Below are 26,625 nucleotides of genomic sequence, written 5' to 3'. Positions count from 1 at the left end.
TACATAGCTCAAATTAAGTAAACTAACCAGATTGTTTGACCTCCTCACGTCACGTAATCACGTCACTGCTAGAGCAAGCTCCTGATTGGTTAACGCCGCGTGAAAATCCGCCAAAGTTCAGAATTTTCAACTTGCGCTGATCACGCGTCAACGCTCAATTCTGCATCCTGGGTTCTACATCCGTGCCGCACCATTCGTGCTTACCGATTTGTGTCTTTGCATTGACTTAACATGTAAATCACTCGCACTTGCTGCCTCAACCGTGTCTGGTGTAAACACGATTCGGAAATTCCATTTTGTTGGCAGAATCCTTTTACTTGCATGAAGCACCATCTACAGGTGTTTCCTGAAACAGCCAAGTGCAGCATTTGTTTTTGCAGTTTAATAAAAGCTTTGCGCAAACGAATATGTATTTTTCGTTATTATTTTATTTTAGTTAGTTTTTCAATTGCAGTTGTTGGTTTAGTTTTAGTTTTTCAGGTTTTATTTCATTTTATTTACAAAAAAAATGATATTCGTTTTCGTCTTAGTTTCAGTTTTAGTTTACAAAAATAACCCTGACAGAATCCATCAAGAGTCTGATAAAAAAATGCTTATTTACAAGAAAACATGTGAGATGCACTTTGTTTACCCGGTGCATACTAATACTTAAGGATGCCACTTTGTCTTTAGCACTCAGAATTCCCTGGTTACTATTTACCCATGATTCGATAACCACCCAGATGTGAACTTACGTCTTCCATTTGTGTTGTATTTATGATGTATCATGAATGTGATAAGCTGAATCTTCCACTGTAATAATCAGTGCCTCATAGATTATAAACAAACATCTGAATCAAATCTCCAGGCGACGCTTGGAAACAAATGTCAAAACACATCCTCTGTGTGATATCTCACTGACGTTCTCTTTGTCTGTCTCTTTTTCACAGGAAATGACCGAGAGGCCTTACAGATAGTTTGTGCTTTTGTTACTCCAATCTGCGTTTGCTGGGAGACCCTATCTGGAAGCACATTTGTTTCCGTTGTGAGTATTAACTACCTCAGACTCGGCAAACAGATCAAGAGGGAGTCCGGCCATCTCTCTCTCTTTTCCTCTCCCAGACCAGAACCCTCTGACCGACCGGATCCGTCAGAGCGAGCACAAAAGTCCTGGAGCCCGGACCGCCACATCATCTCGTAGCTTGCGGCCTCCAGCAGGACTGAACTCATCTGTGCTTGTGATTTTTACGGTTTTTCTAAAACAAATTTAGGCCAACAGAAAGCTTGAGGTTTTCGCTTCCGATTGAAGGATTAATGATGCACTTTGGATTTTTTTTTCCGGATTGAAGCTATGCTCGGAGTAAAATGGATGCGCAGAGCGGGTGTCTTTTTCTTTTTTTGTGAAGCACCTGTGAAGCAGCTCTGACGGTGAATCACGAGCTAACAGAAATCGTTCTGTCATTTAGGATATTTTGCTGTTTTTTGATGCAAGCTGCATGTAGGATTGCAGCTGGGCTGCAGAATTTTTCGATCCTCTCCATCTCTCCCTTCATCTCGGGAGCACAGCGCTGAGGCGACCACGTCTCTGATGGGATCTTTAAGCTATCTTTTTACCTGATTCCAGCAGGCCCAGGTTACGTGGCATCGAGAACCAGTGCGAAGGTAAAGCAGGACTTCGTGAGGACGCGCACTCCCTGGCCACGTTGAACACATATGTATTGTTGCAGTGCACAAGAAAGTAAAATGGACTACAAGCTGCGCTTTCTGATTGGCGGGTCCAAGCACAAAGTGCAGCAGCACCAGCAGTACCAGTTGCCCGAGCTCAGCCGGACCCTCAGCGCCCCTTTGGGTTCTTCCTGCTCCGCCCCATCTCCCATGGCGACCATAGGCTCCACCCCTTCCAGTTGCCACGCGCTGCCCCCGGGGAATACCACGGCGATCGCGGACATCCAGCAGGGCATCTCGAAATACCTGGACGCGCTGAACGCTTTCTGTCGTGCGAGCGCGTTCCTGACGGAGCTCTTCGGCAGTGTGTTCCGGGACTCCCGATATTCCAAAGCAGCTATGCAACTGAAAGACGTGCAGGAACATGTCATGGAAACGACCAGCCGTCTCACGACCGCAATAAAGCCAGAGATCGGCAAGATGCTGATGGAGCTCAGCGCAGGCGCGGCTAACTTCAAAGACCAAAACGACTTCAGCGTGCAGGACGTTGAGGTAAATCATGCAAAACCACCTTCTCACATTTGCCAAGACATTCTTGCATATTGTTGCTAGTCTTTAAAATGGCCTTTTCCATTGGATAGTACGGCCCGGTACGGTTCAGTACAGCTTACTTTGGGGTTTGTGCGTGGTCAGGCGTTTGTTTGTATCGCGCTTATGATGATGTCACCGTAGTAGAGACACAGTAGTAAGTCTATAATCCCACTTACTATAAAGCAGCACTAAACTCCAAGCAAAGTAAACTGGGCTGTACTATCCAATACACCTTATTCAGTCCGTCGCCATGTTGATTTCAACCGAGGCTGTGAGGGATGGACGTCCAGAGTGTGTGCTTTAAACCTATCGCTTTCTATTAAGATGCTGGTCATTCAGCCATCAAAACATAGAAAATACATCGGTTTTACAAATTTCCACAGAACAAACATCTTTAGAAAATGTGGATTGTTAAATTAGGAGACATATGACCTCATTTTGAGATGAGAATAGCGCATTGTGTACATAAAATCTTTTGGATATTAGCCTGTTGGCTAATCGCTAATTTCTCATGTTGTAAGCCTATTTACTTTTCTTTAAAACACAAATATAGCGCAACAATACAATATTTAAGCAATATCGCTCGAGTAGGAGTGTGATATAGCTCTATATCATCACGGCTGTGATTAGGCCAGAGGCACGAGGCCGTAGACAATCACACCCGTGATGATATAGAGCTATATCACACGACTCCGAGAGCGATATTGCTTTTATACAACAGTTCGACGGCACACGTTTGAAAAATGAAAACTAGAAAACAACAACGGAGTTATTTTAAAAGCCTCTATGTTTGAGAACTACTTCTTCCGCCACGGATTTGAGGGCGGCCAGAATGACAGGTAACACTTTCGGCTGCTTTGAATCTCATAATAACTCAATGGACGGATAGGCGTTTCTTTATGTTAACGTTTCTTGGTCACAAAGTGTAGTTTTAAGATTAGTTCAGTCGAGAATGTATCTGTATTATATTTAAATCTGCAGTCGATTAGTAAAGATAGCGCCTGTTTAAACGTTTGCTTAGTGAGATTCGGTACGTATGAGAACCAAAGCATGAGCGGACGTCAGTGTTCACTCGCCCCGCTGACCACCGCCCTCTCTGGGCTACATTTCTGACAGGGATTCCCTGGCTCTGATATTCGCCTTGTTTGTTTTTGATGGTCAAAATGAGATCAAATCAGCAGTATTTGGTGTCATGATAAAACTATTACTTGTTTTCATATTCATATTTAGTGTCTTTTGTGCTGTTATTGTTTTGGCGCGAGGTAAAAGTTAATAAAACTATACTTATATAATGTTACTATTGGTTTCCCATTTACTCTTAACACGATACGAGCACTCGATTATTATTAAACTTTGTTCTTGTCAGTACAAATGTTTTTTGCATGCTGCTTATAAATATACCAGTGGCGATATTCTCATAACATGTTTTAATAGTCACGTCGCGATTAAATAAATTATCAATGTCCACATTTAAAAGCTGCGGTGCTTACCTGCAGTTCCACGGTGTTTTCGCATTCTGATAAGAGATATAGCTCCAGAAGAAAAAAACGAGTGTTTACATTCCTCTTTCCAAGTGTCCACACGATGTGACAAGACATTAATCCCATTAAGTTTAACGTAACATCCAAGAGCGCTGATCTTTGACGGAATAATAACTTCCGATTGGGGATTCAAAGACTGATTTATGAGCTAGTGAAATAATAAGACACACGGAGAGTGTTTAAAAACAGCACGTCTGTGTTTTTCCATTCAGAGATGAGCCTGTTTAGGACCTCCATTCACTAGGTGGCAGAATGATACGAAAGGTGAAGCGGTTACAGTGCTGTTATCAGGACAATATCGCATAGCTCTTAGCCAATCAGATTCCAGAACCAGAAAGAACTGTTGTATAATTTATGATATACATCTCTAGTTTGTATAGATCATAAGAGTACGTGTCATGTATTTTCTCCGTTATGTTTTTTCAAATGTTATTTAAATAAATATGAATTTTTCTTCTGTTGATTCCGGTCAATGTGCTTAAACTTGCCGGAAAAAAGTTTTCACCAGATTCATGCCTTGTGTTTTTTGTAATCTGTACTTTGTTATAGGACTATATTAGTGTTTTAAACTAAAGACAACATTAGAAATTAGTGATTAGCCAATATTCTAATAACAAAACTGATTGTATGTACACATTGCACTGCTCTTATCTCATAATTTGGTCATATGTCCCTTTTCATTTTAACAATCCATGATTTCTAAGGTTCTTTGTCCTGTGGAAATTCGTAAAATTATGTATTTTCTGTTTTGATGGCTGAATGACCAGCATCCCGTTACAAAGCAATAGGTTTAAAGCGAACGCTCTGGACGTCTATCCCTCACAGCCTCATTTTGGAATCAACATGGTGGCGGACTGAATAAAGTCGTATATGAAAAGTGCCAAAAGAGGTCTAAGATTGGTCTCAGCAGCATCATCGTATTAGGACTATGGTTTGTTGAGCAGCCTTTTTGTTAAAAGCGGCCTATGCAGCATTGTTTTGTTTTGTTCTTGGATTACATAAATCCAACCCATCAGATTTAGAGAAAGATGTTTTTGTGTGCATCAGTCCGTCAACAGTGTATTGTGGGTGTATTTTCATAGACAAGCAACCAGAAGAATGCTCATCTCAATGGAGCTATTGCAGATTTTGTAAATGTTCAGTTTAGGGATGCACCGATATATTGACCGATGATGCTTGCTATGCTTCTCAATGAATTACAGTGAAATGCCGCTACATCCAAAAGCCAGAGGGCGCTCTCGTGCAGAAACTCAAAATGCGTTGCAGACAAAAGAACCATACACACGCAGATCCAGGAAATTGCTTACGGATATATTTATATTGCTGTTCTTCAAGTTTTTTCAAGTATTTTATGATAATAAAGAATATGTATCAGGGAACTACACTAACCTTTTCCACTGGTGGCACTTGCGCTACCAACTTTTTCAGTTACTGGCGCAAAATATGATTTGGTCGCACATATTTTTTTCAAGTTATATTAAGGCGCTCTGGTTAATAATGAACAATAATGAAACTGTATTGCATACAGATATGCTTTTTATTTTACTTGCCATCTTTTAAACCACATGCCGCCTTGTTTTCTTAAACGTTGCAGTCAGTGTTTCCCACAGATCTGAAATTTACTTGGTGGTGGTAACCAGTAAAAAGGGCAATCATTACCCACTGACAAATAATGGTCTACTATGACGAAGAACTAATAATGTGTGAGACAACACAATACTTTGATTTATTGAAAATTAATATTAATTTCACATTATATTTCATTAATCTAAACACTCCAAACTTTCTTTGCCATTAACAAAGCTGACACTGTTTGTCAAACACTTACTGTTTTTGCACTGATATATGAAGCAATTAGACCCCTTTTATCAAACTCAATATAATACAATACTATAGTATATTAATAGACAGTGCAGGTATAAATGTGACTGATGTTATGACTGATGTTATTATGGTAATAATTTCTATTAAATAGGCACTTTTACTGCTTCTGCTCTATCTTTCTATTTCTCTCTTGCCGATTTAAAAAGCTTAATCCACTTATTATTTCAATAATATTATTCCACTTATTTTATTTTCAAATCTTCTTGCTGTCCCGGTGACAAACTTTACATTGCTTTGCTCGTTTAGTGCAATGGGCTTGACATTAGCACTGCTTTTTTGCTACAATCTGTGCAAACTTAATATGGATATGGTTTTAGAAAATATATGGTTTATTAATAATAAGATTATTAAAAACATGTGAGAAAGAAAACGCAGCGCGTGGTCGTAACAAGAACCATCGCCATAGAAACCGAAGGCACGCTAAACTGCACTCGAGCTTTAGCGCGGTAGCGCTCATGGCCGTTTTCCGATCGACTCGGGTTATAAACTCAATATTAATCAGACTTGGGACCCAAAGTAATTAAACTAGGACCTAACCGGACCCGACAGACCATTTAAAATATAAACCCAGAACCATACGGGTCCCGCGTCCTCAGTGAAGAAAGACCTCTGCTCAAGTTCAGAAACATGGAAGACACTGCGCTTGCGTCGCGTGGCACCTAATTCATTGAGAAACAGCTGAGCACGCAAACGCACACTGATGGGGAGAGACACGACGTGCTTTCACATAAAATGAAGCCAACGTGTTGATGGCTCAGAGCACGTTATAAAACGTATTCTTAAAATCCACATTTATGTTTTAATAAATGCTCATAGTAAATCATAGCATATTGTCTAAAACATTAGGTAGAACATTTGCGACCCATTAAAAATTAGGGTCGCAACGGCAGTTCAAAAGGTCGCATATGCGACCATTTTGGTCGCAGTGTAGCTCCCTGTGTATAATGATTATGTTTTTTCAAATGCATGTTATAATCGACTCAAACTAACAGTGATTTCAGATGGATAAGGACTTACTGATCAAAGTTGTAGTACATGAATTAGCTGTGAATAATATCGGCTGTGCGAGTCAGAATAGTTATCGTCCACGTGTTATATAAATATCGGCATTTATCAGTGCACCCCCAGTTCAGTTTATAGAGTCCGGGTTGCCATAGCTTGTATCGGATTAGAAATCAGATTTGTTATGATGAAGCCCTGTGAATGAGAGTCACAGACCGCTGGATCCTTCATATAGAAATTCCTCTCTTCCAAGATATTTTCGGAAACCAGACACTTTCTTTTCAAGAGAACATATTTTCTGGTTCATGCGGTCGACTGTTTGATTCGAGCTGTACGACTCCGTGCTGGGCTGGCAGGCTCTACGTATGTACTCGAGCGACATATATGAGCTAAAATGATACCTTTATGAGCGAGGATTTGTGCCCTGGTGGATGTGGTCGTACCCAGAGCAGGAAGGCTTCACACCACAGGTCTTTAAAACGGGCACGCTGCGGCCATATTTACAGTCCCTGCGGAAACTTAAGCCAAACACGAAACGTCAAAGTTTAAAAGTATGAAACGGAATATTCTGCTCAATCGGAATTCTTTCCCTCGATGTGTTTGCTGTGGAATGTTTTCAAATAGTGAAAGTGTTTTATAATGTTTGCCGAAGCAAATACATCCTGAATGCTTAACTAGAAATCACATGCCGAGTGTAAACTGGAAACTTTTTGAACAGTCTTTATAAAGTATATTGATTGGCAGCACTTTTGCCCCCTTTATATTTAAAAGTACTGCTTGAGTCAGAGCTCTTGGCTAATTTCAGATGCCAAAAATACATGAAAATGTCTCTGTTTTTTCAACAGCAACCAGTGGAAAGATTTCTCAAGTGTGCATACTCGCTCCAAGATAATCTGTAAACAGTACATGCTGTACAGACGGCATCTATTCTGCGTCTTATATTTGTTAATGAGTGTTTTTCGTTGAAAGGGAATCTGCCTGTTGGGTGTGTAAATGTTCAGGGTCATTGTTCTGTTTGTGTTCGGCTGGCAGGGCGACAGGCGGGTATTCCCAGCCCCGGGTGTTACCCGACACCTCGATTGTCTCAATGAAGTGCAGCTTCAGAAATACACCTGTAGTTTTGATCTGCAGGTGTTTGTGTGCCATGAGTAAGAATACTGACCCCAGTCATGTCATGTGATCCGATTTGTTGCACCGATCCTGAGAACCGGCGTATATTTACGATGGGTTGTATCCAGCAGGATTGGCATTTAGTACTTGTCTAATTCTGGTATAGAGTTTTGCACCGCATACAGCGCTGCCAATAATTGTGTAAATAAAAATGTCTCCCAAGGCAATGGGAAGGTTATTTATTAGTGAAATTATTTATAATCATGACAGGAGATTATAAAAACCCTTGAATGCAGCAGTTTATGTTCAGATGTATTTCAGGTGTTCCTGCGTGAAGGATTAGGAACTCGTTGGCTCCGCCTTGTTTTCCATGTCTACTGTTGCACAAGGCGACATATTTCTGTCTTTACAGCATGGCCTGTAGATATTTTCAGCTGATACCTGTAAAGTAAACCCGTGTGGGGAATTTAGGCTCGGTACTCTGCCCTCTCTGTGTTTCACGTACGTGCCTTTCGCAGCTTGAAATGCATTTGGGTGATTCTCATGAAATCCAGATTTAAAAGGTGTCCAGCATCAGATTTTTTTAAAAAGCCCTTGAAGCCATTTTTTTGCACATATAAGATTAAGGTCTGAACTTACTACTAAAACATATTTCCTATAGAATTATTTATATTTTTTAGATTATCATTTTCAAAAATTATCATTACCGCAACAAGATATTACATTAAATATATGCATTTCCAAACTCATGTTTCGGTAATGAGAACTAAAAAGTTGTCTAGGTACTATGACAAACAAAGCTTTAAATTTTATATGGAGAGAAAAAATAAGAACTGCTTACCTGGTAGCCATCTTGAGTGTCACAGTCAATTATGTCCCTTCCAACAAAGTTAGTCCTTGAGGGCTTAAACTTAAATTGTTTCGGAGGATGAGAATTTTTTTCTTTGGCACATTTATATTCCTTATTATTGTCTCTACATTTACTAATGATCACCAAATACCACATGTTTCTTTACTGTAAATGTTTATAGTATAACATGCACTTTATTTTTTTAGATTTTTTAATTATACATTTTCCATGTCAAAGAACCCAAATCCAGTCATGGACACGTTGCGGTAATGAAATTTTCCCCCTCAAATGTGGAAAAAACAACAAAATTGGTTTGTATGATGTCATTTTAAATCATGTGCAAAATAGTACATTAAGAGATGTTTGTAACTGTATGCTTCTTATTTTGATACTCTTACTTTGCATTTACTTTTTTTATCAAAATGTTTCATTACACCTCATAAGTCTATTTTTGCGAGAATCACCCATCTGTGTGATGTTTTGTCACAACCGTTACATTTGTGATCTAAGTTTTGTGGAAATGCTGAATGTAACAGTCTTTTAGTTTTTCACTCTCTTCTGCAGATGAATAAGACATGAGTCAGAAAAACACCCTATTTAGGAAACATTAAAAAATGCTTCTGAGTCTGGGAATGTTCAAAGTCGCATGTTGTTTCCTGGAACTGTGCTGGATCCGTGTTCAGCATCTATTGAGTTGACTTCAATGGGATTTGTGCCTCATTTGCTGTGTGGTTTCGGTTCTGTGTATTCATATCTGCTGTGGGTAGCAGATGTAAGCATCCGTTATAAGTCTAATAAACATCTGCCAGTTATTCCCAAAGAGATGTTTAGATCATGCACCTAACTAATATACAATCGATTTTGCTGGAATGATAAACCTCTCTCTCTCTCTCTCTCTCTCTCTCTTGTAGGTATTGGGTCGCTGCTTTCTGACCGTCATGCAGGTGCATTTTCAGTTCCTGTCGCAGGCGTTGCAGAAAGTGCAGCCGGTTGCGCAGTCGTGTCTGGCAGAAGCACTGGCACAGGTTCAGGAGAGGCGTGGGAATGCCCACACTCAGAACACAGGCCCCAGACCCCTTACGGAGCTGGAAGAAGCTGTCCGCTCATGGAAAGGCGCATCAGAAGTAACACCCTTACCTCATTTATTAAGTCTTAATATTGAATTTAAATATTGAATTTCTCGGACAGGGTTTAGATTAATCCAGGACTAGGCCTTAGTTATTTTAGGATACGCGTCAGTTTTCATATATACTTCTGCATCGTCGTCAAAGTGCAAACACACATGCAGACCGCTGGTAGGCAGTATCCACCCATGTAACTAAAGTAGTAGCGCGACCGTCAATGAAGAAGCATCTTGGTCAGTTTAACCCACTAACGAAGAAGAAACAGCAACTTGTTGTGTATGTTTTAAGAAGTCCAGCAGTGATGGAAGTAAATAAACAGCCACTTTTGTTACAGTTTTAGCTAAATCACTCCTTAACTTGGCCCATCTTTGTTCTCACCATCGCAAACGGAAATACATATGACGCGTTTTTTTTATCTGACGGGAGAGGTTCTGGCGGACCAATCACAAATTTGGCAAGGTGCACGTCAGACTACGCAGAGGCTACAGATAACCTATGGCGTAGCTAAGGCGTAGACCTTACGCACGACTTTAAATTGGACTCAACTCTTTCCCCGCTTGCGTTTTATAAAAGTTGCCAACCAGAGCGAGCATTTTTATGATTTTTACAAAAGTTTAATGCCCTTCAGAAAATGTTCTTCTTTAAATCTTTAAACATGCAATATATCAAATGAATTAACACCCCCTCTGCTTTCAAACTAAAAAATGTTGGGTAAACGCGCCACCTAGTGGATAACAGTGGAAATATGGATTGCCGTAAAAACTCGTCATTGGCAGGGAAGCGAGATATATTCTCAGTAGCGGGGAAAGATTTGCACAAAACGTTAGCGTTACTTTTTGAGCTTCGACAAAAATCTAGCGCAAGATGACATAGTTTCAATTAACTGATGTTATGCGACTAAAACATAATTTTGTTGTTTCGCTATATGCCATGTGTTCGACTTCATACCGACGGGCGGATGACACGAGATAGCTACTCGAAAGCATGCAGAGCCGTCAACTCCCAAATCGCTCTGTATTTTGATGTCCTGCCCTTGCCATATTTTAACCGAGTGTGCCTCATAAGTCTTGAAAAGTGAAGCCGCTGGCTCTTTGATCGCCCCCTTGTGGCTGACTGCAAAACAAGTCATAAACACCGCTCTCTATTCATTCAAACGAATAGGGCTCTGCTCTAAATAAAAAATTACTTACACTTCCAATAAAATTTTCAGAAAGATGGTTTTGGTCCTTTCAAGTAGTTGTTATCACGCTGATATATGTTCAAGTTTCATTTTAGCTAGTAATTTGATGCTATTGAAAACGGGGGTGTCGTTATGAATGACATGATTGAATTGGTCGCCCAAGCGTTTGGGCGGAAGTTTGATACCCTGGCATCGCCTCTGTCTCCACAGACGATTCCTTCTGCGCCTGCCTTGGCTCCAAATTGACGTAACATGGCGGCGACTATTGTCGGACATTTTTGGCTTCAATTCATTACATTGGAGGGAAGCAAAGTCGCGTCATCCATCTTTTTCTACAGTCTATGATTTTAACATTGATCATGTGACTCTTGCGCACATCAGATGACATATAAATGCGGGGAATTATATATTGCGATATTCCTTTCCCGCGTTGCCTTAAAAACCACTTCACACAAGAGTAAAAACTTTTTAGCGATATATGAGTTTATGCGAAAATGCTGTGTTTCCATTGGGCACATTTTCAATTTGCTATTTTAATTTGAACGATTTGAAGGTTAATTAATTGAAACGCAGCTACTAGGGGTGTCACGATTCTCCAAATCCTCGATTCGATTACATTTTCGATTCTAAGGTCACAATTCAATTCGATTCTCGATTTTTACATTTTTTTTAAAGACAAAAATGCTATGCCATTGTTTATTATTATTTTAGTTTCACATTAACATGCACATTGCGTGCTTTTCCTCACATGGGGGTTTGTGGGCTTCACTTTACGCGAGAGAGCTTGTAGAGAGAGTTCCTTCTTGCACGCACATCGACTTAAAGAGCGAATCGCATTTCAAGGAGTTGTAGCAATACATCCCTTGTGTTTAAAATATGAATTGCGTTCCGCTGGACCGATGTTTTTAAAGGTTTTTTCCCCCGCTTGGCAAGCCGATCGGACGTGACGTGGGGGCGTGGCAGCATCGACTATCCCCTTTTTTAATTCGAAGTTCGAGGTTGTGAGTTAAAGCAACACTAAAGAACTCTGGCTCTTTGCTCCCCCTACAGGTTAGAAGCGTAATTGTTCATTACCACTGTCGTAAATACTGCAGCATAGCTGGCTCTGATTGGATTGTAGGTCTGCCGTAAAGCAAGTTTTTGTAGTTTTCACTCGAACTACAGGACCGCTACCCGACGGTTGGAAACTTCTTTAGTGCGGTTTTGGCCGATAGAGGGCTGCAAAGCGAATGTGAAAGTGCCATTCACCCTGTTTTGTGTGGATGAACCACTGAAACTTTTTTGGAAACGTTATTTTAAGGTAAAAAAACCTCTTTGGTGTTGCTTTAATTTTGATCGATTTCGATTTAAAATCAAAATCGTGACACCCTTAGCAGCTACTGTTATATAGTTTTGAGAATTACTCTTTTTTACTGTCCAATTTATAATATTATATACATTTTGGGGGAAATATGACCTTAATGTTTCTTATGAGGTTTACCAAGGTATTGTCAGTACATTGTTGTGCAGAATCTAATCTTCCTGTCTCAACTTTCAGACTGCACACCTCTTGTGGTGTTGTAGATTTAGCAGTAATGAGATTTGTATGTATGTTGCAGTTGACTGCATGTCTCAGGGAGAGAGGGAGGGACGGCTGTCTGTCCGGCATACAGGTGCAGCAACTCTTCTGCTCTCAGAACACCTGTATACCTGACCATCAACTTAAAGAGCTTAACGCCAAGATCGACAACGCACTGCAGGTCAATATGCACATATATGTAAATAAAAACATGCATGTCTTGACTCTTTACTGGAAAACTGACATTACCTATTATATACATGTGTGTGTGTCCTGCAGGCTTATAAAGCAGCATTAGACTCTTTGGGTCACAGTGAATACTCACTGAAGGCTGGATTTCACTTTAATCCCAAAGCAGTCGAAGCAGCATTGCAGGTATGTTTACATTTATACATTATACATTACTGTGGTTCTGTTCTCTTATGTAAAGTTTGACTCCAAGCATTATGTCTCAACATTGCAGCTTTTTTTAAAAGCAAAGAATCACTTAAATTTGTAAACTGATCTTTAGACAGAAAGAGACCACCTGAATAACAACCAACCAGAGTGAAAACTGATCAATCTGGAATCAGTGACAACACAGTAGTTGTTATAAAATGGTTAATGATAATACGTAGAAATGAGGTCTAAAGGTCCATTCATACCAAAGGAAGATTGCAGAAAATGTGAGTTCTCCTGTGTTTTTTTCGGTGGTCGCTAGTGTGTGACTAGTCCTTCCTCTGAGATTGTGTCTCTGCATGTGCCTGTTGGTGTGTGTTTTTATTTGCATTTGATTGTCTGTGTTTGTGTATGTTCAGGGCTGTTGTAGTGATGCAGAAGCGCAACAGGCTGGAAGGTTTCATACCACGTCTCAGCCCATCCAGTGTGAATTACCCACAATTCCTGTTCAGATCGGCTCTCATCTCTTCAGAGGAGTTTCTTTCAACGAAAGTGCATCCGACAACCTGAAATTAAAAACGGTACTCTGATCTCTACAAATTTCGGAGCATCGCCACGCTACACACATGAATAATGTCGGGAGAATATTTGAAGAGTTTGGTTCCAAAACGCAATAAATCCATTTGACTAATTTCGGTAAAATTTTGTTTTCTATACCAAAAAAAGTGACAAGATGAAAACCACTATTTTCTGTTACAAACGTTCACATAGCATCTTTAGGTTATGATAACAGTATTATCATCATTTGATTTTCAAAGATTTATTATAAAAACGGATTATTTTTTAACAAAATGCAATAAATCTATTGAATCAATATATAAATGTGCATTCATCTTTGCCATGTTATATTTATTTAGTTGACTAGTGGTATGATTAAAAAAAACATTAATGGCATTAATCAAAACACGTACTTTGTCATATTATGAACACTGCTGTCATCCTTGGGACGTCTTCGCTGAACTTTTTTTGACAGTGATCAGCTGTATTTCAGCTCGATTTTCGTGACTTCGAGTAAAATAATGTAAAGTTTTTCATAAGATCCCCTGGAGTCAATGTGTTAGCATGACAGAAGCTTGATGCTGTCGGGAGAACAAGCAACAGCCAACATTTTTCCTTCTCCCGAGTGCCTCTCACGTAAATTATTCGATGTTGATGGCTTACGTTTCTTCCCCACCAAAGAAAACCACCACAGGTTTATCAATGCCATCAAAATTACTATTTTGTTTTTGTTTGTTTGTTGATCACAAAGTACAAAGTAGATGAAGAAAACTAGGATTTCGTGTGTATTCAAAGCGGCGCCATTGTTGTTTACAATGCGTGAAATGGTGCGCTGTGATTTGTTGAGCGGATTTATTGCATTGTGCAGAGGAGGAGGACTGGCGTTTGTCGCAATTTGGGAAAAAAGGGAGAAAAGATGACAGAATAACACGGCAGAAATTGGATTTGATGTAAAATTAAGAATTTACTTTTTAATACAGTTACAATACTGATTTTGGTGGTCCATATATTTTTTTAAATGGTGTTTATCGCGTTTTGAAACCAAACTCTTCATTTAGCTGTTATCCATTACTGCAGAAACAAAGATAAACGTAGATGGTGAATCTAACAAAACCTGTAAATCGTCATGTAATCGCTCTCTCTTTCTAGCATGCCATGCTGCAGTTGATCAAAGATGCAGTGGATCAGAACGGCGGGGCGGTGCGAGACGATTCTCCCGTCACAGAGGTGTTGAACCAGGTGTGTCCTTCAAGCTGGAGAGGGGCTTGTAAAACCGCCGTTCAGCTGCTGTTCGGACAAGCCGGACTGGTGAGTCTCACCTTTGACCATCTGCATGGAGTCTGGTCCAAAAACCAGCCAATGAGACATAAGCTGACCAAAATGTTTAATGGGTGGGGATGTGAAGACTTTTGTGAATGAGGTGAAGTTTTCTGCGAGCATGCGCTTGTAAATATCACGTTACATCTTCAGCTCTTGTCATCAGATGTTATGAGCTGATTTCGGGCTATAACATCACTTATTTATTAACAATCAGAAACACTCGGTATGGGATGAAATAAAAGACTGAACTCTGAGGTTTTGGAAAAGGTTACCAGTTATAGGAAAATGATGCATCTCAAAATAATAAATCAGTTTCCGTGCTGTTCTGTGCTTTTGGTGGTGTGTGTGGTGTCAAAGTGACCTTGACCGTTGGCGTGTGTGTGTTCTTCATCATTTAGGCCATGTTGAGGATACACCTGCACTATTAATAACAATACTCCACTTCCTGTTTGATAGGAAACACCCTCCCTATTTCATACGACACTTGTGGTGTGGCTCCTTTTCAAGAACTGTGTTGTTAAAAATATTTCATTTGTGTTTCTGAGTGAAAACTGCCCTCTGTTGATGTCCATCATCTGTCAGTTTCGCTGAGGAATGATTGATGCTCAGGCTGAGCAACTTCACAAATGTTTTTCTGAGCACTTGTACTGTTAATAGCTGTGTGTATGTGTGCGCAGGTGGTGGTCGACACGGCTCAGATTGAGAATAAAGAAGCTTACGCCCCTCAGATCTGTCTTGAAGGATCGAAAGTTGTGATCCAGGTTCCTTCCACATGGTGAGTTTGTGCCCACATTTAGTATTAGTAGTTTATTGACCTGGAAAGGCATAGACAGCGATTGATTGATTGATGATGTATAGAAACAAATTGTCGGTAATGTTTGTTTCTCAGGTGTTTGAAGGAAGATCCAGCCACGATGTCTTTGCTGCAGCGCTGTCTGGACCCGGAGAAAACTCTTGGCCTGGTGGATGTGCTTTACACGGCAGTCTTTGACCTTCACAGCTGGAAGGAGCGCAAGTCAGTTAGACTCACTTTACTTCAATTCAACTGAATCAAAAAAACTTTCTGATAGATCTGATAAGAAATCAGATGGAAAGCTGTATGGACCGTTTAGTCACCTTTGATTTGAAAAAGCATTGGTGTAAATGGAAAATTAACTAAAGTTTTGCAAGAAGACAAATATTTTAATTAGGGTTACAGCTAATGATTTTTTTGTTGATTTAATTGTTGATTAAGAAATAGGTGAGTAATCTATAGTAGTGCTGGGCAAAGATTAATCGCGATTAATCGCATACAAAATAAAAGTGATTATTGGTATAATATATGACTGTGTGCTGTGTCTAATTATTATGTATAAATATATACACACACATTCATGTATGTATTTAACTCATTCACCGCCAGCCTTTTTGAGAAAAGTTGCCCACCGGCATTTTTGTGACTTTAACAAAGTTTCACAAAATTCCTTTGCAGGAAAAATGATCTTCTATAAATATATAAACATACAAATTATATCAAATTAAAGAACACACCCTCTGCTTTCAAACAAACAATAAACAAATAAACAAACAAACAAAATGGGGGAAAAACGTTTCATTATATATTAACTTTTTCCACTTAATTTAACCACTGAAATATGGATATTTCTCTTCAAAAATACAACAATTTGAGCAAAAAGTTTAAAAAATTGCGTTTTTGTAAAGGAATTTATGTTAGAGATCAGACTCAGAATGACTATCAAACATAAAGGCAGTTAAAATAAATCTGTAAATCTTTTTAACTTCCGTTTTTGATAAATTCGGTTTGGCGCTATCCAGTGGATAAAAGCGGTATTACACTTTCACTTTGAAATTCGTCCAGAAAGGCATATTTATTAGTTAAATATTAACTCATAATTGACGAGATAACTCGTCAATGGCGGTGAATGAGTTAAGAAACATTTACATGTTTATATATATTTATTTATATTTTTATCTAATCTATATTAAATATAAATGAAAGAGAATGATATATAAATAAAACAATTCTGAAATGAATATATGAATGTGTGTGTGGTTAAATATACATAATAATTAGACACAGTACACGCACATATATTATGCAAAAAATCACTTTTATTTTGTATGCGATTAATCGCGATTAATCTTTGCCCAGCACTAATCTATAGATTATTTTTCAATTTTTTTTGTTTTAAAATATCAATCATTTGGCTAACTTCCAAATGAATTAGTAGTACAACTGCTACCATTGCTACACTGCAAAAAATTATTTTCAAGAAAAAATTTTCTTAGTATTTTTGTCTTGTTTTCAGTAAAAATATCAAAAAAATTCTTAAATTAAGATGCTTTTTCTTGATGAGCAAAACGACCCAAGAAAATAAGTCTAGTTTTTAGACCAAAAATATCAAATTTATGTGATTTTGTGCATAAAACAAGCAAAAATATCTGCCAATGGGGTAATCAAAAAATCTTGAACATTCTTTCTTAAACACTAAATTCAAGAAAAGAAAAAAATATCTAAATATCTACAAGAAAAAATATCTGCCAATGGGTTGGCTGCCCAATTTTGCTTGTTTTAAGCACAAATTCACTTAAATAGTATGTTTTTTGAACTAGACTTATGTTCTTGTGTCAATTTGTTTATCAAGAAAATACATCTTGATTTGGGATTTTTTGGTTATTTTTGCTGAAAACAAGACAAAAATACTAAGTAGGAAAGTCATTTTTTGCAGTGTACCATTACTTTAAAAAGCTTCAATTTAAAATAGCATTTATGTAATTTTTCCTTATGCACTATTTGTTTACAAAACAATAAAGAAGGGTTTGATGATGAATTAATAACTTTTTATGCTTGTTAATATTAACCTTACACCAGAGGTCCTCTTGGGTCCAAAGAAATGTCCCCGACCCAAATCACTTTGTACCCAAACCCGATGTACATAAATCATTCAAGAAAGACCTGACTTGAGAAAAACCCTACAAAATTTAACCCAAGTCCAACTCCACACTTTTTTTTAAAGAGCACCTATTGTGCGATTCACGATTTTACCTTTCCTTTGGTGTGTAAGTGTGTATTAGTACATGTTAAAGATATGCAAAAGGTACCAACACCAAAGTAAACAATGGCGTGAGTTATCGTCTCCGACGTAAATCTCTTTTCTTGGACTACAACAAATACACGGATTGTAGGAAACTGTTTACTTCCTGGGATTGTAGACAAGACCGACATTATCATAATTTCTCCCGCTTCAGACTCACAGCCTGTAAGTTAACTCCTGTTAGCATCCGAATATTTGGTATAATACAATGTGTAAAATTGATTGACATGTCCAGCTCAACGAAAATTAACTTACCGTCATCCACATCATGTCGCAAGCGCTCTTTGCAAACAGAGGGGGGTTGGAAAAGGACTGGATGCACACACGCAAGATAGTTCGGATCTTCTCGGGTCCGTTCGGCAAAAACACATTCGTTTTAAATAACCGGAGACCACTAATATTATACCCGACCCGTGTCCCGAGCACATGTGAAACTTTTAGACCCGTTTGGGTCTCGGGTTGGACCTCAGGTTTTCGGATCCTAAGTGGACCCGTGAAGACCTCTATCTTACACTGTCAGTGAAATCATTATCATCACAAATAATTCTTAGCTGAAATTTCACGATTGTCATGAATGCAGTTGTTCTAAATTTTAATGGTGTTGGGTTTCTACAGGGAACAAGGTCTTCCCACCATACAGATCCAGCTTCAGCGGGACATGACCGATTACACCAGCCCTGTGGATCTTCCTTCTGGCAACAGCTCTAAACCTTCCAGCGGCCTCCCCAAAACCATCTCCAAACTCACCTCGCGCTTCACCAAGAAAACCTCCTCTAACTCCAGCACAGGAGGAAGTTACTCCATCCCCAGCACCCCCTCTCGAAGTTCCCTAACCAGCCACTCGGATGACAAACCTGGGCGTCTGCACAGCCTTTTGCAGATGAGCAGCATGCCGTGCACGCCCGACCCCAGCCACCCGCAAATCGCCAATGGGGCGGACGAGCAGAGCATGAACCTGCCCACCGACCAGGAGATGCAAGACGTCATCGACTTCCTGTCAGGGTTCAACATGGGCAAATCTCAGCAGGCGTCACCGCTGGTGAAGAGAAGGAATTCGGTGGCATCCACCAACGCTGCCGACTTGAAACCGCCCAGTGGGGCGGCTCCGCCCACCTCACAGGCTCAAGTGTCTCATAATGCGATGCAGTCGCTGGCGCAAAACCTGCAGCAGCAGCTTGCGCCACAACAAAAGCAGCAGCAGCTGCCGTCAACACCCAAGCAACAACAACAACAGCAGCAGCTACCTGCGCAGCCAACAGCGCAAGCCCTGCAGTTTTATCAGCACCTGCTGCAGCCGATTGGGCAACCACAGCCTCAATCGCAGCAGCAGCAGGCGGCGCCTGTTTCCCCTCAACTATCTTCGCAGCCTCCCCAGCCTCTTTCGCAGCAAAGAGGTCCAAGCAAGTGGCCCCAGGGTCCCCTAGGCGGTCTCTCCCCGATCGGGCCCTTGTCTCAGTGGCCTGCTCCGGGTCTGCCGGACCTCAGTTCTGACCTCTACAGTCTGGGGCTGGTCAGCACGTACATGGATGGCGTTATGTCAGAGATGTTGGGCCATAAGCCCCCGCAGGGTCCGCGGAACAACACCTGGCCCAACCGAGACCAAAGTGAACAGAGTCTGTATGGAGTGCTGGGGGACTCCATGCCCTTTGACCCTGCAGGTGAGTTGTATTACTGTTGAAGAGAATTTTGTGTTTGGGTTAGTGCATATTAAAATGTAGCTGCATAACTGCAGACTAAATTCTAGTTTATGTGCAGCACACATCTTGCATGAACCATCGCATATAAACGGCATATGACAAATAGGTTTGTATCACAATGTAGTTACTTCTGGTCGCATGCCCTAATCAGTCCTTCCAGACAAACGCAGAGTTTATTGTGATTGTTGCGGGCAAAAATCCTTAATTTTGTGGCACGTTTTCTTAAAAAATGCGATGGAATATGCGGGATATTTATGCAATTTTATGCGATAAAATTGCGTGAACTGGCAGAAATTGCAGTATCTTGCAAAAATTGCGGGGACTTGCAAAAATTGCGGTAACTTGCAAAAATTGCGGGAACTTGCAAAAACTTTTTGCAGCTTTTCAATAATGTTCACGTCACATAATCACGTCACTTCATTACGTTCCCATGACAACAGGGGACATGGGTGCGCTTGTGTTTAGAAAATGCAACATTTTTCAACTTCCTGCTAAGATATATGTGATTTTTGCTACGAAAATGCGGATATTTTGAATTCATGCAAGCACTGCATATTTTGTGCATGGAGATCTGCAATTCATGCTGCGAGAGTGCGTGTATTTGAAAAAATAGGACTTTGGCTGATTATGCGTTGAATCATGTGATCACATAATCACATTTTTCTGGAGGGACTGCCTAATGCATGTACAAAAGTTTACATACTATACTTTTAGTGCATAGTGGAGGTATGCAGGATTAGGATGGAGCCATGTTTTTTATACTGGGCTTATATTTGTGGTTACTGTGGTTCAGCTGCTCATTTACAGGTTTGTGTGTGATTGTACTCTTGTGTGTATTTCTGCTGTGCTGGACAGTTTCAACAATGAGCAGGATACAACCCTACATATTAAACTCTCTTTCTCTTTCGCTCTCTCTCTCAGTTGGGTCTGATCCAGAGTTTGCGCGTTATGTTGCCGGGGTTAATCAAGCCATGCAGCAGAAACGTCAAGCGCAGCACGTTCGTCGCCCCAGTAACACCCGCAGCAATTGGCCACACCCTGATGAGCAGCACAGAGGCTGGCCACACCCAGAATACTACAGTGAGGGGTGAGTGACGCCCCGACCAATCACAGCATGACACACGTCAACCATATGGACACATAAGGTTAAACTATATTGCTTTAGTTATCTTGAAAAAGTTAAAGGCACAATATGTAGGATGTTTACCTCTAGAGGGCGCTATTACACAATAAAAAAGGCGAAGCTTAATGATTTTATGAAGGAGAGTGGACGATAGGAGATGTTGTTTTTTACCATCTAGAGACGTATTGAAATCACTAATAATGTTTAATGCCATTTCATGCATTCTGATTTATCAACACAGTTAAAGAGTTATAAACCTCATGCTAAACAAATTCAAAGAGTCCAAAAAGCAATTGAGCGTGTGAGGGAGTATTTCTGGGCCAAACTCACGCCGCCTCTTTCCTACAAGTTTCGGAACGTTTTTTCGAACATGGGTACCTGTTACGCATCAGTGACCCCGTATTCCTTATATGGGCACTTCCCCTGGAAAAGCATGGCCACAATTCAATCATTGTTCATTCGAGTATTTTTTTATCGTTAATTGTATTTCTTTGTGTTTTTGAGCAGGGAGGCGGTCAACAGTGGCTGGTCAGCCAATCAGGGTGACTCGGCCAGCTCGAGTGACGAGACCTCTTCAGCCAATGGAGACAGTTTGTTCTCTATGTTCTCTGGGCCTGACCTGGTGGCAGCTGTTAAGCAAAGACGGTAAGAAAATAATTCATCATCATTCAAAGGATGGATTTACACTGCAAATCTTAATGCCAAATTCCGATTTGTTGCTGGTATCCGATTTTTTTGATGACCCGCTTACATCTTTTTAAAAGCGGCTCGTATGCGATATCTGCAATTACACTAAACACTTTGCAAAACAATTCAAGGTAGACATACTGACCTGGAACAGCTTAAAGGAATAGTCTACTCATTTTCAATATTAAAATATGTTATTACCTTAACTAAGAATTGTTGATACATCCCTCTATTATCTGTGTGCGTGCACGTAAGCGCTGGAGCGCGCTGCGACGCTTCGATAGCATTTAGCTTAGCCCCATTCATTCAATGGTACCATTTAGAGATAAAGTTAGAAGTGACCAAACACATCAACGTTTTTCCTATTTAAGACGAGTAGTTATACGAGCAAGTTTGGTGGTACAAAATAAAACATAGCACTTTTCTAAGCGGATTTAAAAGAGGAACTATATTTTATGGCGTAATAGCACTTTTGTGAGTACTTCGACTCGGCGCAGTAACACCCTCCCTCTCCCATTATGAGAGGGAGAAGGGGAGCGGACTTTTCAGGCGAGTCGAAGTACTCCCAAAAGTGATATTACGCCCTAAAATATAGTTCCTCTTTTAAATCCGCTTAGAAAAGCGCTACGTTTTATTTTGTACCACCATACTTGCTCGTATAACTACTCGTCTTAAATAGGAAAAACGTTGATGTGTTTGGTCACTTCTAACTTTATCTCTAAATGGTAGCATTGAATGAATGGGGCTAAGCTAAATGCTATCGAAGCCTCGCAGCACGCTCCAGCGCCCACGCGCACGCACACAGATGACAGAGGGATGTATCAACAATTCTTAGTTAAGGTAATAACATATTTTAATATTGAAAATGAGTAGACTATTCCTTTAAACCATAGAGGAAGTAAAATGTTGTCATATGCAATGGACCGACAAAATGATTATACAACATTATAGAGCTTTATTTCTGTAACAAGACATAAAACTTCAGCATTACTCCACTAAGTGGAGCCATTGCACCAAAGATGCGCGGCGAAGAAGAATCATGTGATCGCGGGTGATGTCCACCCGAGTTGACGTCATTTGCCAGCGTCGCGTTTTCAATGATGCACGACATGTCTTGGGATGGGAATATCAGATCTGTATCGAATGCATGTATCCGATTTATTTCCACATATGAATGAGGCCTAAAACTGATCAGAGAATATCGGTATCTATGCACTTTTTTCCTGCTTATACGTTCGTGTGTCATATCCGATCTGTGCCACATGATGGAAAAAATGGGAATTGAGTCACTTTAAACATACAGTGTAAATGCGTTAAAAAAGACAGTGACGTAAGATGTGCTTTCCACTGATGTGCTTTCTTTGTTTTTTAGGAAACACAGTTGTGGTGAACAGGAAGTTTGCAATCTGCCCTCTCCTCCGCTCCACCACTCGAGTGATGACAGTAACCAGGTAAAACTGGGTCACAAACATATCCCATGACACACTGAGAATTTTACAGGAGCCGCATCCACACAGTCTTAAACTTCTTGAATTAAACATTTTTTTTTAATACATTTTACAGGGTTACCACGGGTCTTTGAAAGTTTTTATATCTGGGGAAAAATTCAAGGCCCTGGGAAGTTTTTGAAAATATACGTACATAGATACAGCTCATTGAAAGTGCTTGAATCTATTTGAAGTTTTCTGGAAAAAAATCCATATTATTCCCTGTGTAGTGTAGGATAATATCATAAAAATGTAGACTTTTTAAGCACACACGCTAAACTGTTTGCTTCAAATGCTTATATCTTCTGTATGCGATTGTTGATTCATACCAAAATGTTTTTTTGCATAGTTGTGTTTGACACATGAAAACGTCTCAGGTTACTTATGTAACTGTTGTTTCCTGAGAAGGGAATGAGACGCTGCGTCTCCCTCTCCATACTTCCTGCGTCCCTGTAACGCCGTCTTTGGCAATATTTCAGATAGCAATATACTTCCTGGCTCCGTGTAAGCCTGTCTTTGTCGTTAAGCTTCACCATTGGTTGAATTTGATATACACATTCAGACGCACTTACCCCTGGAGGCGTCCCCAAAGTGTCACCGCAGTGACGCAGCGCGAGTTCCCTTATAAGGGAACTGTAACAATGTATCTTAAAAAGTAACACGATGTAACCTTGCTCTCACTTGAAATGTGTCCCCACATTTAATCCTGTTGGATCTGAAAGGTCCTTGAATTTGAAGTTAACTAAGGTCTAGTCCAGTCACTTTATGACTCACTTTGTGAATTATTTGTGTTCACAGGACTGCAAAACTAAAACGTGGCCTCCCAAAGCCCCCTGGCAGCACTCCTCACACACCAACACCATGCCCAATCCCAGCTCTTCCCTCTATCAGATGTCTATCCCCTCCAGCCAATGGGGCGACTCCATGCAAATGCTGCAGTCTCCGGTGTGGTCCACAGCCAGCGACTGCTCTCCATCTACTGTGATCTCCTCCGGCTTCCCCTTCACACAACAACAACAACAGCAGCAGCAACAACAACAGCAGCAAGTCGCCCAGCACAAGATCCTGAACAAAGGCTACAAAACTTTCCCCCTTAAACCTGAGCACCGACCTTCATACCTCCACCAGTACTGAGAGGTTCCTCTGATCTGAGGTCTGTGACATCGGATAAACCCAGACCAGCATTTAAAGGCTGTTTTTGAGTTCCTGCGGGTGTCGGCTGGCGTTCCTAGGTGTGTTGTCGGGATCAGATTTACAGATCCGAGAAAAATAATATTCATCGGTTGCTCTGCTGGAACACAGCGCTAAACATCGCTGGAGTTTTGATCTTAAACCTGGTCAAGACCCTTCAAGCGTGTAAATTAGATTTCTTTCAACTAGTGTTTTTATAGGGAAATTTGCATTTAACATAGTGGTTAATAACGTTTTTGTACACAGATGCGTGTGTCAACCCCCTGACAGAAACGTAACTGCCTTTCTCACTGTCCAAAAATGCATGATTCATTTAACAGCAGCTAGTCGGACCATTTCACTGGCGGCCGGTTCGACCCGAGCCGCGCAGCGTCAATGAAGACGTAAGTTCCGTTTCTTTATAGATATCTTACTTGACGTCTTCACTCCCGCTGTGCCGTTCGGGTTTGCGTTTACACGCCGAGTTTTTTCGATATGCATGGCCATCGCGCTCTATCGCAGCCGCGTTACGAAGATCCGGGGATCCGTCTCCCGAAACGATACTGTGTTTAAATAGCTGTAACTGCCAAATCTCACGTCATACGACCCAGACCGCAGCTCTCAGCTACTGTTCCATAGCTTGTAAATTACTCAGAAAAAAATAATAAAATAAAGAATTATAAACTTACTTTTTATGAAGAGGCTTTGAGCAGGCTCGGCAGAAATATAATAATCAATAGCAGAGGTGTAATTTGAAAGAAATACACTACTTTTTCAACATCTGACATTATAAAGTTAAAATAAATTAGCGGTAAGTAAACTTGTGCCATGTTGTTTTGAATAGCACTTGCAGATATTTTCTCTAACCAAAGTATTGTTTAGAAAGAAAGGGGGGGAAATGGTGCTTGAAATAAAAAGAAATGCCGTTTGGGTTGTCAAATATATCACGAAACCCCTTTTGTGGAAATTCTTGATGTGCTTTTGTTTTTCAGATTGGCTTTCTTTCACAGACACTAATGCTTACAATAACATTTTATTCCTTTAAAATACAATATATTTCTTGTACAAATATTGACAGTATTAATCTTATTTTTGTATTTTCTTACACATTATATCATTACTGTATACGTTAGCATAATAGAGGCTTATTATTAAGTAAACACATTATTTTTCCCAAGATGTGAAGCACATTTTTTTCTTTCCTACAGAGTTTAATTGTATCATTTCTCTGCAGAGGTTCCAAATACGCCATTATAAACACTAATAAATGGTTACGGTAGGATCGGGGTGTTTTTTTTTCTTTCGTTGGTTTTTTGTGGTTCGGGCTGCATCTTAAAAGCCCAGAATGTTAATTTCTGTGATCTTTGCTAATGCCAATGTTGCCTGTATTTATGATATGACCATGTTTTCTGAAAACTAACATACTTACCATGTTTACAGAGAATCGTTTGCTGTATAGAAATATCTCTTTTTATAGTTCTGTGCTTTGCACAATCAACTTGTAGATTCGTTGCTTTTCGTCCGTGTTTTTCTCCCGAACCGTTGCGGCATTTTCTTTTTTTTTTCTCTTTTTTTTTTAAGAAAACATCTTCGATGACCTTGGACTGTAACGCTCAACATTTCTCAGCTGTGTCAAATGGTTTACTAGTGGCTTCAAAAATTTAAAGTTTAAAAATGAGAGATGTTGATGTTGCCCTGGCAGAACACACGAGGGGTGACTGCTTGGCTTATGTTGCTTATTGTCCACGAGAGCTGGCAACTGATTATTTCCAAGTGTACCAGCAATGCAAAAAATAAATATGTAACATTCAAAAAATGCCTGCTTTTATTTCATACTACACACATAGTGTGAGTAAACATGAGAAAGGGGTGAGAAAAATGCCTTAAAGGTGGTGTGTACATTTTAGTGGCATCTAGTGGTGAGATTGCGAATTGCAACCAACAGCTCACCCCTCAATTTTAAAACTCATACAGTAGCTGCCACAGGACAAAAATGTCGTCGTCTGAGACAACGTAGGGATGAAACGCGCTCTGTAGAGAAGTTTGTCTATTTAGGGCTACTGTAGAAACATGATGGCGACTTCTATGTGATGAGACCCGTGGTGTATGGAGATAAAAACGGGTCATTTTAAGGTAATGAAAACAATACAGTTCATCATTTAAGGTCTTTCTACACCACTGATAATACAGTCATGTATATTATATTGCATTTCTGTCAAGTGATCCTTCTAAAAGTTACACAATGTACCTTTAAATATTCAAATGCCCTTGAATTGAATTCATTATGTTACTATCTAACATTTGATGCATTTCATTACATTCTCTTCTCGATCTTCGTAGCTATATAGGATTAGTATTTTATTTCATATAAATGGACAGCATGCAATTTCCAAAAACTTCTTTAATGTATAAATGCCCCTAAAAATATGTTTCACTGACATTGCTACTCAAGTCACATTTTTGCACATTGTGTTAGGCTGACCAAAGTCCTGTTAAGAATTATAATACACAATACAAACCTACAAAATACCATGAAGTATGCACCAATAACATTTAAATCTAGAGCCAATGCTGAGATACAGAGTTGATGTGCTCAAGTTTAAGTCTGCTTATCTGAAAGCGTTGT

General features: G+C 39.9%; 1 protein-coding gene across 5 annotated transcripts in view; it reads left to right on the top strand.

The window, feature by feature from the left end:
• The window catches only part of garre1 (granule associated Rac and RHOG effector 1), a 53,391-nt gene extending 27,576 nt beyond the window's left edge, over window positions 1-25,815 (top strand). For all 5 annotated transcript variants that reach the window (XM_055173725.2, XM_055173724.2, XM_055173727.2 and 2 more), the window contains exons 2-14: window positions 930-2,196; window positions 9,534-9,746; window positions 12,525-12,665; window positions 12,764-12,859; window positions 13,282-13,443; window positions 14,570-14,728; window positions 15,418-15,515; window positions 15,630-15,755; window positions 18,451-19,493; window positions 20,454-20,619; window positions 21,163-21,300; window positions 22,715-22,793; window positions 23,628-25,815. In XM_055173725.2, coding sequence (XP_055029700.2) covers window positions 1,693-2,196; window positions 9,534-9,746; window positions 12,525-12,665; window positions 12,764-12,859; window positions 13,282-13,443; window positions 14,570-14,728; window positions 15,418-15,515; window positions 15,630-15,755; window positions 18,451-19,493; window positions 20,454-20,619; window positions 21,163-21,300; window positions 22,715-22,793; window positions 23,628-23,963 — 3,261 coding nt within the window. In that variant the 5' untranslated portion in view covers window positions 930-1,692 and the 3' untranslated portion in view covers window positions 23,964-25,815. The remainder of the gene's footprint in view (window positions 1-929; window positions 2,197-9,533; window positions 9,747-12,524; window positions 12,666-12,763; window positions 12,860-13,281; window positions 13,444-14,569; window positions 14,729-15,417; window positions 15,516-15,629; window positions 15,756-18,450; window positions 19,494-20,453; window positions 20,620-21,162; window positions 21,301-22,714; window positions 22,794-23,627) is intronic.
• Window positions 25,816-26,625: the final 810 nt, after the last annotated feature.

The sequence above is a fragment of the Misgurnus anguillicaudatus genome, chromosome 15 (assembly GCF_027580225.2).
Source record: "Misgurnus anguillicaudatus chromosome 15, ASM2758022v2, whole genome shotgun sequence".
Taxonomy (NCBI): domain Eukaryota; kingdom Metazoa; phylum Chordata; class Actinopteri; order Cypriniformes; family Cobitidae; genus Misgurnus; species Misgurnus anguillicaudatus.
Note: the sequence above shows the minus strand (reverse complement) of the source record. Positions and strands in the feature narration are given on the sequence as shown.